General features: G+C 36.5%; 1 protein-coding gene across 2 annotated transcripts in view; it reads left to right on the plus strand.

The window, feature by feature from the left end:
• The window catches only part of COL12A1 (collagen type XII alpha 1 chain), a 119238-nt gene that overhangs the window by 27957 nt on the left and 73369 nt on the right, over positions 1-17912 (plus strand). For both annotated transcript variants that reach the window (XM_047733615.1, XM_047733616.1), the window contains exons 14-17: positions 8436-8708; positions 14245-14511; positions 14971-15163; positions 16037-16158. In XM_047733615.1, the coding sequence (XP_047589571.1) occupies positions 8436-8708; positions 14245-14511; positions 14971-15163; positions 16037-16158 (855 nt within the window). The remainder of the gene's footprint in view (positions 1-8435; positions 8709-14244; positions 14512-14970; positions 15164-16036; positions 16159-17912) is intronic.

Raw genomic sequence — 17912 nt, forward strand, 5'->3', positions numbered from 1 at the left:
TTTAGTTTGAAAAATATGAGGATCCCAATTTCTGTTTTGTTTGCTTCTAAATGACCCCTGAAATTCAGTTCTGTGTTAGAAGTTTGAAGTATTTAGCGAGAACCACCAACAAGACTGGAGCTGTGTCCTTTGTTTTCCAGACTTAATTGTCAGAGCGCTTCGTAGTTCTTAGAATCTTTTGAAATACAGTGGTGGCCTGCATTTAACTCACCGCAACTACAAAATAAGTTGTGTAAGAGGGAGAAAATGTAAATTTAACCTAGCCACAATAAGAATGTTATGATGTTAAAAAGAAGTATCAGTGGATGGTTAAGATAATAAGTCAGTACCATAGTTGGGGGCCTAAATGGTAAATCAGGCATTGATTCCTTGTTATCACCATCTTTTATATGACCTATTTAACATAATTATAGGAAGAAAATGCATCTGAAGTATCTTTTGTGATGCGAAGTCACGGTGACTTCAGGTAAAATATCTGTCAAATTTGGAGGATCCAGGAGTTTGGAGCTTTGTAGATGTTGTAATTAATAGGGACAAGGCCCACATTAGGCAGTTTCCATTAAAAGTACAAGATTTAGGGCGCCTGGGTGGCTCAGTTGGTTAAGCGACTGCCTTCAGCTCAGGTCATGATCCTGGAGTCCCGGGATCGAGTCCCGCATCAGGCTCCCAGCTCCACGGGGAGTCTGCTTCTCCCTCTGACCTTCTCCTCGCTCATGCTCTCTCTCACTGTCTCTCTCTTCTCTCAAATAAATAAATAAAATGTTTAAAAAAAAAAAGTACAAGATTTAGTCAAGAATTAAAAACAAATAGCCAGAACATATTCTAATCAATTCAATCTCTAATAGTAATCAAGAATTTACTTTTAATAATCAATGAAATTTATTTTGAGAAGATGATTTAAATGAAAGATTAAATACCAGTGTGTAAAATACTGATTACTAGAAGAGTCCTGGTTTCATTACTTAGCCATGTGACCTTGAAATGGTTCCTTAACCCCTTTGAGCCTCAGTCTACCCATCTATAAAGAGAGGATGATCATCGCTTCTGCATCCCAGATTTGCTGTAGAGATCAAATGGGAGACTGTAAGCGAAACTTTTTGGAAACTGTAAAATGCTATAGGTATATAAAGTTCATCAGGAGGAAATGACATTCACTTTAGAATCGATATTTAAAAATATGGCTTTTGTAAGTAAGTATTTAAGAGATATTGATCAGCTACACTAATGTTTTGAAAATAATAAGAGGTAGTGGTGGAAACTGCCTTAATTACAGACACCTAATCAGGCAGTAAAGCATGTGATCCTTGAATTCAGAGCAACATCCAGAATTTCTGACAAGTTTGTTCTTCTGTTCTGACCCTTTGAAGTTCTCTTTTTCTTGTGCTTCCCAAAGGCTTTCAACATAGATTGTTTACAGGATTTTGTTTTAGGGATAAACTTTTGAGCTTTTTTTTTTTCCAGAATAATTGTAGGTAATTCTTGTTTGTGAAAATTTCTCTCTTGTAAGGAATATCTTGGAAATGCTCTTAATAGTTTTCCTTCTTCTTGTACCTTTCAACCTTCTGATATTCTTCTGCATTTTCTTACTTTAAAAAATATATTCATACTTGGGGTTAAAAATTAGGCATTTTTCCTCAGAAGGATATATTAATCTTTAGAAAACAGAATACACATTTTAATTTAACAGCAAATATTCTACAGGCTTTGATTTTTCTGGTGTATAGCTAAACTGTTTATAATTCAACTGAACTGTTTATCGCTTTGCAAGTAGTATAGAAAATCTACCAACGTGTATGCATGTGTGACTATGTACCCATGTGCACACACACACTTATTTGATCAGAAATTACCTCTAAGTGAAATACATAGGTAGTAAAAGAAATCTTAAAAAATTACCGTTTTTCCATTTCCTGAGAAGGAGGGACACAAGATGATTAACTATAGTTAATTGATAAATAAGTTGTCATAATACATTTTTTCCACTTGTACCAAGTCTCTTTACTACAGTGAAGGGTTACATAAAATGCTGCCAGCCTAATTTTATGAACATATTTATCCCATTGCATTATGTGTGGTAAACTTCACAAATATGTAAAAGAGTAGTTGTGACTAAATTAAAATAGTAGAAGATTTTAGCCCCTGGTTATTCCATTTTATTTTATTGTATTAACTCAGCCAAATCCACATACCATATACAGGAATAGGATATGATGGTAAATGCAGGGAATGGAAAGCCAGAAACAGAGCCAGGCAACTGCTTTTGAGGGCCGCTGTTTTTCTAATCTGTTTTTCTCTTGGGAGAGAAGGTGGTAAGAGCAGACCCTGAAGGAATGTTTCTTCCATCCAGAGGCATGGCTCATTCTGTAGGTTAAAAATTTTATAGATGGCCTCAAGTGCATTCTATTCAAATCAACAAACAGGAAAAAAAACAACATATTTCTTGTGCTCTACAACTGTCCCTAACTTGAATCTATTTCCTAGTTTGTTGAAATGTAGCCAATGATCAGAAAATTCCCCTGTCCCTGGAAGAGAGATTTATTAGAATTGGCATTGGGGAAGTTCATGGTTTGCTCTAGTATTGTATGAAATAGAATCACAAAGGCAGTGTTTATTACTATTTCAGATCCAAACTTTAGAGGAATCTGAGCACACACTATTAGGTTTGATTTATGTTGCCCCCCCCCCCACCTCCCCGTGTTGTTTTTAAAATAGATTTAATGTGATTACTAAAGGACTGTTGTACATGTAAGTGTAGTTGAGGTTGTGATAGAGCTTTTAGTTGTCATTGTTAGTGTGTCGAGACAGGAAAACCTGCTCTTATAAACCTTGAAATGAATAATGCTCATTTTAATTCTGAGATTTTACCACAAATGAATGAAAATTTCAGTTTGGGAATAATACGGTTCTTTTTGTTTTTGTCTGTTGGTTCTTGGCTATGGAAAAGATGACTCTTTAAAATTTCCTTTGTTTTAGTTGCTATAGCAACCTGCCAATGTCCTAGACATGGACAGCTTCCTGTACATCAAACCAAGCTCACTCTGCTGACATTTTGTTACAATGAGGTTTTTAGCACTCATAGGAATTCCTCTGCAGGATGTTGAGTAACATGGGGCCTCTCCAAGATGGACTAAATAAGGTCTCTGTTTCCCTTGATTTACTGCTATCTCATAATTTGAAAGATCATACATTCTGGGTATAACAAGGCTGAGATTTCCGGGGAGCTTTAGCACAATTGCCAAACAGCAACTCATATTTCCTTTCCTGTGCATTAATGGCTCATTGGAGAAATATGTAAATCACATTGGGGACATAACAATTACGGAAGAAATCTCATACAGACTTTGAGGTTGAAGGGTGATTTAATTGGTAAGAGGTTTTCAAGAACTATGTATTGCTTCATGTAGTTGTTGCTTATCAATAGTGAACTTTGTACTTTGGAATGGTGACTCTAATTCACTGGGGTTGTAAATCAAGTGTGTTTCCACATAAACGTGGAAGCAGGTTTTCTGTATTCTACTGTGGAAAGTTGGATGACTTTTGAGCTGAGCTCTAACGGAAAAGACAAATTGATTTAGAAGAGGATTTACATTACATTTTCAATTTAACTTCTATTTTTGAAAGTGGTATGTGAAACTCAATGAAAGCCGACTGGAACAATTTACACAGTTTCATTTCATTATGATTAATTTTTCAGTTATCATCATTGGCTAATTTGTGTTTTAATTATATTTGAATTGGATGATGATTTGCTTTTCAGAAAGCAAATGGAAAAGGGCTAAGGAAACATAGGAAAGTTACTTAAATGAGGCATTAGTTCTTTGGCCTTGTACGTGGAAAAAAGTAGAAATCAATCCCTTGTGGATGTTCAGATCATGAGAAATGCACCTGTCTAAATTACCTCTCACAGTAGTAGCTCAGAGATGCATGTGAGCAGGCATGAGAAAAATGCCTTTTGAATATATCTAAATATGGTTCATAATCAGGGCAAAAAGGCTGAGTATCAAAATTTCAAAAAACTGATAAATTTTGTGTTTTAATGTATGACAGAAAAGAATGTTATTCCTTATAACTAAACTGGTACTATACCAGGGAGAATAAGATAGCTGAGGAATCTATTGAGAAGGGTAAAGTTGAAGGCATACCATCATTATAGAAGAGAACTTATTTTTTGAAATGACTGCCAGAAATTCTATTACTGGAAATTAAAATAATATACAAAGCATAGGCATATACCCCAGGACAGCAGAAAACAGGTACTAATTTATTTTATCTTATTATTTTATTTATTATTTATTTTATTTTATTTTATTTTATTCATTTTATTTATTGAAAACAATGCCACTTATGTGAAGTCCTGAACAAACTGAAACATCGTAAAACAAACTTTTATAAGTCTTGGGGGAGAGCAAAAAAGAGGAACTTGAGGAAGTTGGGAGCCTTTGCTAGAGCAGAAGTGAATGCAGGTTCTGGGAAGCACAGTGACAAAGGGGCAAAAAGACTACTGGATTTGGTTCCTATTCACTGGACCTGTCAATGGTTTCTGCTGTTGAGACACAGTAATGCCTCTTGCAGAAGCTATAGGCTTGTCTTTAGACATCTTTCCTTTCTTCTTCTTCTCTCTTTCTTTTCCTTCCCAGGTTCTCTAAAAAGAGATTCCCAAACTCAGTCTAACCAAACCCAGCCAAATAATCTCTTCCTTTGTTATGGATGTCCACAGTTCCTTAGATTAAGGACAGAACCTACAATTCAGTATTTTAAACCAAAACAAATGCTTGGCTAGATATCACTTGAGTTGAACCTCATTCACAAGAAAATGTGGTCAACTCTTGAACAAGAAGCATGTCTTGAGAGCCATTTCCTTCTGAAACAGGATGAAGGGGAGAAGAGAGTAGTGAACATCCCACATGTGTTATGGGATGGAAAGGATGTGATGAGAAGATCTGATCAACTTCTCAGGTCCCTGAAGGTCAGCCTTGAGACATTCGACTAAAGGGCAATTAGTTGTGTGTGGTCATACATCCACACAACGTATAAACCAACAAACAGTCCCATGCAACAGCCCTGGGCCCAACGATGTTGATCAGGTTTGCCCTCACCACACCTGTTCTGATTTTGAAGGAGCCTCATGTCAGAGTGAAAGCGAGCATGAGGGTTTCTTCCTGCACCAACCAATCACATCTTCCAAGTAAATGCTTCCCTAGGCCTCAGAAAGGAATAGCAGAAAGAAGGGAAAGGAAAGAAATGAGAAAAGAATAAAAAATGAGGAATGAGAATAATAGAGATTTTTTTTAAAAAAGATATTTATCTATTTGTTTATTTATCTGTCAGAGAGAGAGAGAGAGAGAGAGAGCCTACAAGCAGGGGAAGTGGCAGGCAAAGGGAGAGGCAGGCTCCTTGCAGGGAGCCTGACATGGGACTCGATGCCAGGATCCTGGGATCATGACCTGATCCAAAGACACATGTTTAACAGACTGAGCCACCTAGGTGTCCCAAGAATAACAGAGATTGAAAGATGTTTTAGGAAGTATCAGTGCTTAGGTGTATCTCCAGATATTTCAATTTAGTTGATTTGGGCGGGGCCCACTCTTTTGGGCGGGGCCCACCAAACCCAGGTGATTATTCTGTTTCCTATCAAATCTAGTCCATTTATTTTGTCCCAGGGCCTTAGAAGGTGACATAGCCTCCTGCTGGTGGCCTATTCAGCTAGTTATACACCAGGTCTTAAGACTAGCTTGGCCACTCACTGCCTGCCAATTGTATTACAGGGTACAATTCAACTGCTTCATTTTTTTGTAATCCAATATTTGTCCAAGCCAAGATTCCATTTAAAAAATATTTTTTAAAGGTTTGTGGGTCTGATAAAATTTACTTGTCATGAGTACATCATATTTTCAAAATTCTTGGGTGTAATGCAGCAGGTAGAATACCCAACCCTCTAGCTTTTTTGAGAAAAAAATGTTTATCAATGTGTTTGATGATGGTATAAACTTAATATTCTTATCAAACTGACTGACTGACACATAAGAAGCTTGTTGAAACAGTTTGTCTTTTCAATCTTGGCTTCTGGATAGAGGTGCCTTTCTTCTTTCATTGGGTTCCATATTTCTTTGTTACTAACATGGAATGTTGCAATGCCAGTGTCTGTACATAACACCTTTGAATGTCACAGGCAGATTCTATAATTTTTTGAGGATTGTTTTCTGTAATTTAGAATTTACTCAGTGCTCACTGGAATTATCATTGTCATGCCATTAATTAGAACTTCAGAATGTTTTTTAGTTAATACTTCATTTGTATTTTTTTTTTAAAGTGCTTTTAACCAACTCTTTTTGGGACACTGATAAACCTTGCAAACATCTTTATTGAAATTTCACTAGTATTTTGTTCCAGCTTTACAGGTTCTGAGAGTGTTAAAACAGTTGATTAAAATCCATGGGAATGCATGTCTAGTGAACTAGGCTCCTTTTGTTTGTAGTCCAGAAATATCTTTGTGAATGTATTTTTGCTTCAACCACAATTCTTTTCCTATTATTTTCTCACAGTGGAACCATTAGCTTGTGTTTGTGAGATTGATGTCTGTTGTCATGGAAATAAATAATGACACAAATTCAGCGCTATAGAACGTAGGGAGGAAAACGGGCTGAGAAACACAATCTTGAAGCAGAGGAGAAGCGGAAATGATTGTAAACTCCTCCATTGTTAATATGGAACATAATCCCCACAGTCTCGATAACTTATTCATCTTAGACTTTCTTGGAATGTCATCAATGCCATTTTTAGCTCATTTAAGTTCAGTCACTTTCAAGTACAATGATTTTACAATGGCTGCAATTTCTAACTGCAATTTAGGCTCTTTTGAAGGGGCACATGTGAAAAAAAAGTTGTACACCAAAGAAAACGTGTGCTGCCCATTTTAAAACTTAGAGACCAGTTGCTGGGATATCAGTGATCAAAACAAAATAAGACATAAAAGACGACAACCAAACTGGATCAAAGCAATAGTTTGTTTATGTTCCCGTATATAGAGAAAAAATAAAGATATGTGACCATTTAAGTAGCCCATACAGTGAAAGAAGGCCTTCAAGTGAAAATTAGCATCACATACTGAGGGAGCAAAGTCAGTTTCTCTTGAAAATAAGTATTCTTGGTTTCAGTGAAATATGTAACTAATTTCCCTCCAGAGATGAGATGTCCTGTCAGCAGTTACAGTTATTTATAATGGAGTTAGAATTTTCCATTTGTGCTTGGGGTCTGGTAGGATGCCCAGCTCCTGTTTTATTTATCTTTCCCCTCTAAATCCTACAATATGATAGGTTTCTGTCTACCCAGATTTCTTTTTTTTCTTTTTCTTTTTTTTTTTTTTACTTATCATTATCTTTACTCCTCGTGTTGAAATTTAGTGGCTTAATTATGAGTATTTTTAAGGTATTCATTTTTACTCTTTAATTCATGTAAAATAATAGTCTTCAGAAATCTTGTAACAGCTTTATATATCATTTGCTTCAATTTACAACAATTACTGGTGAAACATATGCTGTAGAAGCAGATAGTTTTATGTTTATGTCATGCTGTGGCATGAACCCTAGTAAAGGTAGCCAATATAAAGTGACCTGTGTATTTATCTTATATTTAAATGATGGAAAATGAGGGTTTTATTGGAAGACATCTGTGCCTCCTATTAAGTTGAGGTTTCCATATTTTTCCATTTGGGTTGTAGTTTTTCTTTAATCTTTTTTGAATTGAAAGAGCCAAAATTTAGTAGCAGACATTTTCGATCAGCTAGAACAAGTGGTGTGTTTTGTTTTGACGACTAATTGCTTTAAAGTTTTCCAGAAGAATCAGTGGTTTTCATTTCATCAGAGTTTAGCTATATTGGAGGTTTGTACTTCTCCTTTTAAATTGCATGAGCAAAGAGTTTTCACCAAAAAATGATGCTGGAATTAATTTTATCAAGTGATATGAAATTGTTGCAATTGTCATAGGTCATACATTGACACTGAGCTTATTTAAATTATATCAGAGAGTAAAAGATGACAGTAAAGAAGTAAAGATCTTTGTGAACAATGGGGTATGTTATAAAGTAGACTGACATAGGATGAAATTTTGGGATTAGATGGCTTTTTTCCCTTTGGAGAACAAATGTTTTAGTCACCTACTCTTTCATGTTTGGATGGCATTCTTGTCCTGAAGGGCTTTCCCGTCTGAATGAACATGTGGAGATCAGGGTGATAGGTGGGAATCAGAAAGGATTCTAGAGTTTGATTCCATCTATCTGGTCCACTGACAGAATAGGACGGATAGCTCCAAAAGAAGAAATGGGCAACTTTAAACAAACTGAGTTTGAGTTCAGCAAGTTAGGATGTCCACTAGGATGAAGGAATATTTACATACCTAGTAGACATGGAAAAATGATTACCCTTTAATTTCTATTCTAGAACGTGGTTCACCTACGGATTTCGTTACTAAGGATATCACCGACACATCAATTGGGGCATACTGGACATCTGCTCCGGGAATGGTTCGAGGTTACAGAGTCTCATGGAAGTCGCTTTATGATGACATTGAGACTGGAGAGAAAAGTCTTCCCGGAGATGCAATTCATACTGTGATAGAAAATCTGCAGCCAGAGACCAAATACAAGGTTTCAGTCTTTGCAGTTTATAGCAGTGGAGAAGGAGAACCTTTAAATGGAGAAGCCACAACTGAATGTAGGTAACATCACGAGTGTGTTTAGGCGTGTGTTGGTGCTACCTAATGGCTATCAGCTCAAGTGACAGTGTAATCACTTGCCTTTAGTTTTTGTTCTATGATAAATGGGGATGAAAAATTAAGACCTTTAAAGATTGTGGTTTAAATTCAGGTTCGTTTAGTTCACTTAGTATAAAAATTATATCACATTTTGAAATATTGAATCCTGTTCAACTACCTATATTTGTCTCTCTCTCTGCCTTTTTTTCCTGATAGGATGGTCAACTAGATAAGAAACTCAACTAGTGAAAAGATCAGGAGCCATGGAGACAAAGAGACTATAGGCCCATTTACAGCTGTATGACTTTGGGCAAAATTCAGTTTCCTTATCTGTGGCTTACAGTCTCAGAGTTGTCTAGAGGATTAAATGAAATGACAATGTGCAAAGCACCAAGCATAGTGCCTAGCCACTTAGAGTTGATTGATACATGAGAGTGGCTACTGAGACTGTGATTATTATGTACCCAAGACCAGTCCTAGAGACTTGACTTCATCCCTCTTGTATTTGTAAGGTTAAATCAAAAGTCCACTCAATATTCTGGTGGCTCAGATTTACCTTAATGTCATTAATATTCTTTCTCATGAATAATTTTGAATGACTTATAATCATTTAGTATCAGCTGGTTGGTGAAAGCTGTGCCAACATTCCTTAATTCTCTTCCCTAAGAAGATGTTTGTTAAGCATATAAGCATTTCTAAGAATTTATAGGAGGAAAGTTGATTCCTTTTGTTCTGGGAGGGTTTTAGGAAAAGGGAACAGGATGGGACATTCTTGCATTTCCTTTTATTAAAAAGAAATAGAGGGACACCTCGGTGTCTCAATGGGTTAAAGCCTCTGCCTTTGGCTTAGGTCATGATCCCAGGGTCCTGGGATTGAGCCCTGCATCGGGCTCTCTGCTCTGCAGGGAGCCTGCTTCCTCCTCTCTTTCTCTCTCTCTGCCTGCCTCTCTGCCTACTTGTGATCTCTGTCTGTCAAATAAATAAATAAAATCTTTAAAAAAAAAAGAAATAGAGGGATTGAGGGATTCTTCTGGTAATGGAGGGGAGAGGGAAGTGCCGTGAGCAATTTCAGATAAGCCCCACACCCTGATTTTCAGTTGACCTTAAGTTGAAGTCTTTTGGTCTGAGTTGTCTGAAGAACTCCTCTCTCTCTCTCTTTTTTTTTTTAAGATTTTATTTATTTATTTGACAGGCAGATCACAAGTAGGTAGAGAGGAAGGCAGAGAGAGAGAGAGAGAGAGAGAGGAGGAAGCAGGCTCCCCGCTGAGCAGAGAGCCTGATGCGGGGCTTGATCCCAGAACCCTGGGATCATGACCTGAGCTGAAGGCAGAGGATTTAAGCCACTGAGCCACACAGGCGCCCTTCTCTCTCTCTCTTTTTTGTTTTTTATAATCACTGGCAAACTCAGTAGGATGTGTCTAAATTAAAATCTGTGTCAAAATTAACTGGATTTAAAAAAATCAAACTCCTTATTTGAAATTTAATATGTGAAAAGGCCTATTTCTCAGATAGTCATATGATTGGTTCCCTTGTAGTAAACGAAATCTCGTGTCTGAATATATTGGCTGCTGTAGTTTAAGAATCTGGCAGAAATTTATTTGTTGTAAAGAGAAGTCATAGGCCAGATATGACACATCTAGCTAAATTTATCTGTAGGAGTAAAGATACAATTCATGTGGTTGAGCAGTTATGAAAGTATATATATTTAGAAGGAAGCTTTTTCAAAAATTCTCCTCTATTGTGTCTTCTTCCAAAAAAACCAAGTCTTCAGATATATATTTGGGATTGAAAATCTCCACAAAGGATTTCTTTTAGCCAAATGCAAATATGTTAGCATAAATCCTAATAAATAAATAAATTTTCATCTCTAAGAAGCTGAACCTCTAAGAAATTGTATTTTTTGGCTAATTGATTGATTTACCTTTAAAGGTAAGTGAAGAAAAAGGCATTTTGAAAAATTTGGAGTGGATTAGGCAGGAATGAAACTTCTTTTTTTTTTTTTTTTTTGAGTTTTGTTTCTGTGCAAACTGCTCAAACATCTAAGCAGATAAGAGAGAAGGTAAGAACCTTTCTTTGTGCTGCTACCATTTTGTTGTGTCTTATTTTGCTCTCTTCTTGGGAAGTATAGCAGTTTAGAAAGTGCTTGAGAAATCTAGGTCAGATGTGGTATTTAGGTGACAGATGAATCCTAATGTATGGATAAGTGGACAGAGTCACTAGGTCATGCTCTTAGAGTTTCTTATAGACTTCCAGAGGGACATTCTGGGAATATTTTCAGGATTGCTTTTACCTAAAACTCAACAATATGGTACACAGACTGTTGATACAATGAAAACCATGGATTGTGGCTAGAAAGCCAGCAGATGAGAGCCTATCTATTGGACTTCCAGTTTATGGCAGCTGGTTTAGCTGAGGTGTAATGGGTGTTGGAAAGCATCTCGTGAACGTTTCTAAAACGTGAAAAGAACTTACAGTGTGAATGCTGCACCATTTTATAGTGTGTGGCATATGTCAGGGAGGTGAAAAATCTTGATTTTTACTCATGGGATGCCAATGAGGCTTTCCCCCCGCTAATATCCAAAGTTTTCCATTAAAACTAGGGTAAGATATGTTGTACCTTATGCTTGCATAGCTGCTAAGATTTTCTTTTGAACACTGATTCGAAGCAGTTTGCTTCTGAGGCGCATGATGTAGGTTTTTTTTTTTTTTTTCATGCTTCTTGTGCTTAGGGAGTTCATTGAATTTCTTGGATCTGTGAGTTTATAGTTTTATACAGTTTGAAACTATTTAGACCATTATTTTTCTCAAATACTTTATTTATTACACCCCCACTCTCTTTAGGTACTCCAATTATTCTGTTTGAAATTACCACACAGTTTACTATTGTGCTGTTTGGTTTGTCAATCTTTTCTTTTTCTTGCATTTTGTTTCAGATAGTTTCCATCACCACGTTAATAGTTTCACTAATGTTTCTTTCTGCAATTTTGAGTCTGCTGTCAATACCATCCTGTGTATCTTTCATCTCAGATATTGTACTTTCCATCTCTAGAAGTTCGGTTTGAGTTTCCTTTATATGTTCTATGGCTTTACTTAACATGTCTACTATTTCTTCTGCCATCATCAATGTCTGGAATATAGGTGTCATAGCTGTTTTCCTGTCCCTTGTGAATAATTATGTCCTATATGCTATTTCTGTTTCTGGTTCTTTATATTTGATTTTTCTTCTTCTTATGGGTTGTCTTAGCTCCAACTGCCATAACAAAATACCAGAAACTGATGACTTAAACAACAGAAATCTGTTTTCTCACATTTCTAGAGGCCGGAAGTCCAAGATGCAAGTTCTGGGAGGTTTTGACTTCTGATGAGAACTCCTCACTTGCCGATGGCCATCTTCTAGCTATATCCTCACATGGCCTTTCCTCCTCTCTGCATATGCGTTGGGGGGGTGGTGGTAAGAGCACGCTCTGGTGTCTCCTCCTCGTTTTATAAAGATTTCGATTCCATCAGATTAGTATTGTACTCTTGAGACCTTATTTAATCCTCATTACCTCCCGGAGGTCCCATCACCAAAGACTATCACATTAGAGGTTAAGGCTTTAACAAAGGAATTTTGAGGAGACACAATCATTCAGCCTATAACATAAGTCATATTTTTTCTTTCTTTGTGTGCCTGGTAATTTTTATTAGACGCCAGACTTTGTGAATTTTACTGTGCTGGGTGCCAGATATTTTTACACTCTTATAAATATCCTTAAGTTTTGCTCTGGGATTTAGTCAGTTACTTGGAAGTAGTTTAATTTTTCTCAGACTTTCATTTAAGCTGTGTTAGAACTGGACCAGAGGATCTTTTAGTTTAGGGATAACTCTGCCTCATTACTGGGTCATTACTGGGGACCTGCCATGAACTCTAAGAATTAATTGTTCCTTCTGCTCCTTTTGGGTGGTTCTTTCCCTAGTTTTGTATAGTTTCCTTGTGCATATGCACTGATTAGTATTGGGCTGAAGACTCCAGGAGGACCTCTTGCAGATTTTTGGAGCTCTTCCCTCTGTTACACCATCTCCTCTCCAATATCTGCTCTGCACTTCTAGATGCCTTCGATTCCCCTGACTCACAGAACTATCTCCTCAATTGAGTGAGATCACCAGGCTCCATCTGGTTTCTCTCTTCCTAAACTGGGGCTGGAAATTCTCTCTAAGCAATAAGCCAGGACAATTATAAATCTCACTGTCCTATTTTTCTGTCTCTCAGGAATCACTGTCCTATATTGTCCAATGTCCAACGTTTTAAAAATGTTAATATATATATGCATATATATACACACATATACACACATACATATGTATGTTTGTATTTAGTTTATTCAGATTTTTTAGTTTTCAAGTGGTCCTTCCCTTTTTGAACATGAAAATTTCTCATACGGTTAAGAAAAATTCTTTGCAGCATTTCCTTCAGTTTACTGTCTTTGTATAGAAAATGCTTATGCGGGACGCCTGGGTGGCTCAGTTGGTTAAGCAGCTGCCTTCGGCTCAGGTCATGATCCCAGCGTCCTGGGATCGAGTCCCACATCGGGCTCCTTGTTTGGCGGGGAGCCTGCTTCTCCCTCTGCCTCTGCCTGCCATTCTGTCTGCCTGTGCTCGCTCGCTCTCCTCTCTCTCTGACAAATAAATAAAATCTTTAAAAAAAAAAAAAAGAAAAGAAAATGCTTATGACCTTTGAATGTTAAGATTAGATTACTGAACTGAGTGAAATGATCTTGTTTATAAACTCTAACTATGTAAAAGGAAAGAAATGTGTGTTGGTTATTTGTGGATGTGGGTTGATCTGTTTCTGATAGAGTTATTGATAATTGTGAGATATTATTAAAAATTACTTAATAAATAATATTATATATTTATGAAACATTTTTTACATATAGCATTTCCTAAAACATTCAGTGTGTACCATTTTTCTTTAGAGCTCTCGAGATATTTTTATGTGTTAGAGTTTCCTACTCTTTTCTGTTCATAGTTTTATATGACAGTGGCTGTCAGAAAGAATAGTGTTAAAAATAGTCAACTCTGGCTAGTCATTTATGGACTGTACCCTTTTCTGAAAAGATCCAAATGATATTTCTGACCCTAAATTCATGATTTTTAGTATTCCCCACAGCATGATAACCACAAGAATTATTTACAGCTGGAAATACAATAAAAATTTGAAAAGCTCATCTCTGGAAATGGATGTTTTCTTTACTAAAGTCCCTAAAATGCAAAAGGAAATCCGTGCAATAAGAACTTCCATTTTTTAGTTATTAACTAGGTAGAGAGCAAACATCTTACTGTGATCTCACTGAGATTAGGCTCACACGCCATCATGAATTTATGAGAGATCATACTGCTAAAAAAGAACATAGTGTACATATTTGAGAAACCAGATTTTTTTTTCATGTAAATGGGAAAGTAGACATATTTATCTTCTTTCATGGTATACATTGTCATCTTCCTTTTATTTCACAGTATCCCAAGATTCAAAAATCTTAAAAGTGGATGAAGAAACGGAAAACACAATGAGAGTTACCTGGAAACCAGCACCTGGGAAAGTCATCAACTACCGGGTTGTGTATCGCTCCCGTGGGGGTGGAAGACAAATGGTTGCCAAAGTGCCACCCACAGTTACCTCAACAGTGTTAAAACGACTTCAACCCCAGACTACATATGACATCACAGTTCTCCCAATGTATAAGACAGGAGAAGGAAAGCTTAGGCAAGGATCAGGCACAACAGGTATAAAATAATAATTTTTTGGGAGTGGGGAAGAGTGTTATATTTAAAGGAAGGTTTTCATACATCTATTTATTTGTAAATGTCTGAAATTAATTCTGTAATAAATTAAATTATAATAATTAGATAGGATGCCTAATTAGCAGTCTATTTTTTACCACCCACGTCCTGGTAAAATGATTCTACATATTAATGTTCTAATGCTAATCTAATCTCAGTTGTGAGAATTATTTATGTATTCACTTGGGTAGCACTTGGTTATCAGGATTTTTATTGGGTATTATATCCTGTGCTACTCGACTTAACCCATGAGATAAATACACAATTTGAAGTGTGGTGTATGTGATAATTCTCATGTATATCACTTAGATATTTCTAATTCAATTTCTTATTGCTGGGGGGAATAAAAAATCCAAAGCTTAGTCTTATGGATAATATTTTAAAATCTTTTTATCTTTACAGCTTCTCGATTTAAGTCACCCAGAAACCTCAAAACATCTGACCCAACCATGTCGAGCTTCCGAGTGACTTGGGAGCCTGCCCCCGGGGAAGTGAAGGGTTATAAGGTCACGTTCCACCCCACAGGGGATGACAGAAGACTGGGGGAGTTAGTGGTTGGACCATACGACAATACAGTTGTTCTGGAGGAACTTAGGTAGGGATGAACTATATTGTTTTTGTTAAAAGATTGAATAATTTATGGAAATTAGTAGGCCTTCCACAGATAATCACTTGGGTGTCTGTTTGCTAGTGGAGGGTTTAGAATCAATGGAAGTTGCTCTCTTATTCTTGGACTTGCTGAAGTTGAGGTTAGGGTTCAGAGGCTAGCAGAAGTTTTTGTAATGTTTTAATGACTTTTGTTATTAAGTGAGCAGGAATGGGATTTTTTCAATAACATCCTGCTTTTTAAAAATTAATGTCTATATTATACGATTTCACCTAAAGCAGCTTGTCCTTAGCCAGGTCCATGGAAGTATGGGGGTTCTTGTGCCTTCTGGAAAGGCCCAGGTGACTCACACTGTGATGCTGATTATGAATCTCTACCAGGGTGGGCCATGTGAGAGAGAAGCAGGACTTTGTGCTTGGTGCCAGCTGGCCGGATTGGGGAAGGGTGGGCTGATTAAAGGTCTCGCTTCAGGCTGTGCAGTGGAAAACAAGGGAGTTTGAGTTTGAACAGCACCCTACATTCATTACAGTAGGAAGAATGGACTACTGTGCGTTGCCTTTTGGAAAGTTTGTTTGTCTCAATCATTCACTCACCAATATTGAAATCTATATAAACCCTCACTATTTACTTTTGTCAGATTAGAGAAGATGAAATTTACTGAGCCCACTATGTGTGGGGAACTTGAGTTACCTTGCAACATACAACATTTAAATTATTTTCTTAAGGCCCAGTACTTAGAAGCAGTGTGTTAGAACCTGCTTTTAAGTAAATGAATGTAAATCAAGATGAATGTCTTTAACAAAGCACCTATGCTACCACTTGAGCCAGTATACATACAGACTATATATTTTAACATTTCAGGGCAGGTACCACCTATAAAGTAAATGTTTTTGGAATGTTTGATGGAGGAGAAAGTTCGCCACTTGTTGGACAAGAAATGACAACCCTTTCTGACACAACTGTAATGCCAATTTTATCTTCTGGTAAGAAATCAAATTACATTACCCTAGGAAACCTTAATATTATGAAACTATTTCAAATGTGAACTGTTAGGTTAATCACACGGTGAAAAGCAGCTATAAACATTTTATACTAAAATGCATTTAAATAATTTACATGCCTAAACACATATTTTCGAACATCCATCTAAGCATATCTTTGGGAATATTTTTTTAAGGCCTGTCTTGTCAGCATTACCTTGGTTACATAGTACTGTATTATTTAAAGATGAGCTTTTCCAATGGATAGGTAATATACATTTTCTCTCTTTTTGATGACTAAAACGCAGTTTTATTTTGTAAATGTAGTTGCAGAAATGATTTATTTGAGCTGAGCAAGCAGAGTTGTGTTATATGAGTAGGTGGATAACCATGACTTGGGAAGCAGCATGGTAACATAAACCCTTCGAATTTTCCTGCTCCTGCCACAATTATAGTTTCGATGTGCATGTACCTAGTTTTGAATGTTCTTAGAGGTAGAAGTAGTGGATAGGATTTACTTCCCAACATTTTCCAGCATTTGATAAAGAAAGAGTAGATCCGGGCAGGGTAGGGGAAGGCTTGCAAAGGCTTAGGTGTTTGGAGTAGTATCTGGGAGTCCTCAATCCTGGTGCAGTGTACTGTACGCAAAGGACACCTTTGTAGTGTGATGAGCACCATTTAATTTTTCTCAAAGAGTTTTCTTAAAAACAATATAAAGATGAGATGCTAAAATGGCAAGAAGTTGGAAAAGTCATAGCTGGGAATGTAAACTATCAGAAGAGAAGGTATTTAAAAAATATGATGTAGATAAAATAAAGTATCAAATCCTGCTGTTTTTGCACGAATGTTCTATTGTTTCTGTTATGATGATATTAACTGACTTATATTTTTATTTTGTAGCTTGTGCACTGAGGATATTGGGATTTTTCTCTCTTTCCAAAGCACCCTAGCTTTGTATCAGTGTTTGTGCTTGTTGTCTCGACAGCTCTCAATTTGTATATTTGTTTGCATACTTCCTCTAAATTGTCTTCCTTCTTTCTTGTTTTTTTAAATGTGCAGACTTCACCACCTATATTTACTTGATTGTTATACATAGTAAATGATAAAGTTAAATAGCTAACAACTTAATAATATAATAGCTATCAGGTTTTAAAACAGCATATCTTTATTTCAAAAAGGTCTAATTTTAAGAATTTTAAGAATTCTTCGTGATATATGAAATAATTACCCAGAAGCTTAATTATTTTAGAAGATGTTTTTAGCTCACTAAGACCCTTCTTAGCTCACACATTTTATCAGTTCATTTCATATTAGTCTGCTAATGACCAATACATCTTATGGAAAAATGCAGCATGTAATCTTTAGATCACAGTAAAATTTTATTTAAGTTATTGATGCCTTATAGTAAGATAGCCATACATTTTTATTCATTTATTTCAGCTCTTGGGTTTGTGAGCCCATTTATATTTACAATGATGGTTTAATTTAAGTCTCCAGGGGCTATGATGGTGGCCAGGAAATATGGTCAAAGATGAAAGAAAGATTTGCCATGGAAATAATCACTGGAGGAATTGGTGATTTTCTTGAATGTTATTTGAGGTTAATAAACCATATGGACGTATTTTGAGAGTCTTGACCTCCAAATCACAAAGCTAAGCTATAGAACTGAAGCAGCTAGGCAAGCGTCCAGGGATGGCAGAGACATGGCTAGGAAGTAACCCTGTGAAGAATTTGCTCCTGACCCTGTCCTGTGTCAT

The sequence above is a fragment of the Lutra lutra genome, chromosome 6 (assembly GCF_902655055.1).
Source record: "Lutra lutra chromosome 6, mLutLut1.2, whole genome shotgun sequence".
Classification (NCBI taxonomy): domain Eukaryota; kingdom Metazoa; phylum Chordata; class Mammalia; order Carnivora; family Mustelidae; genus Lutra; species Lutra lutra.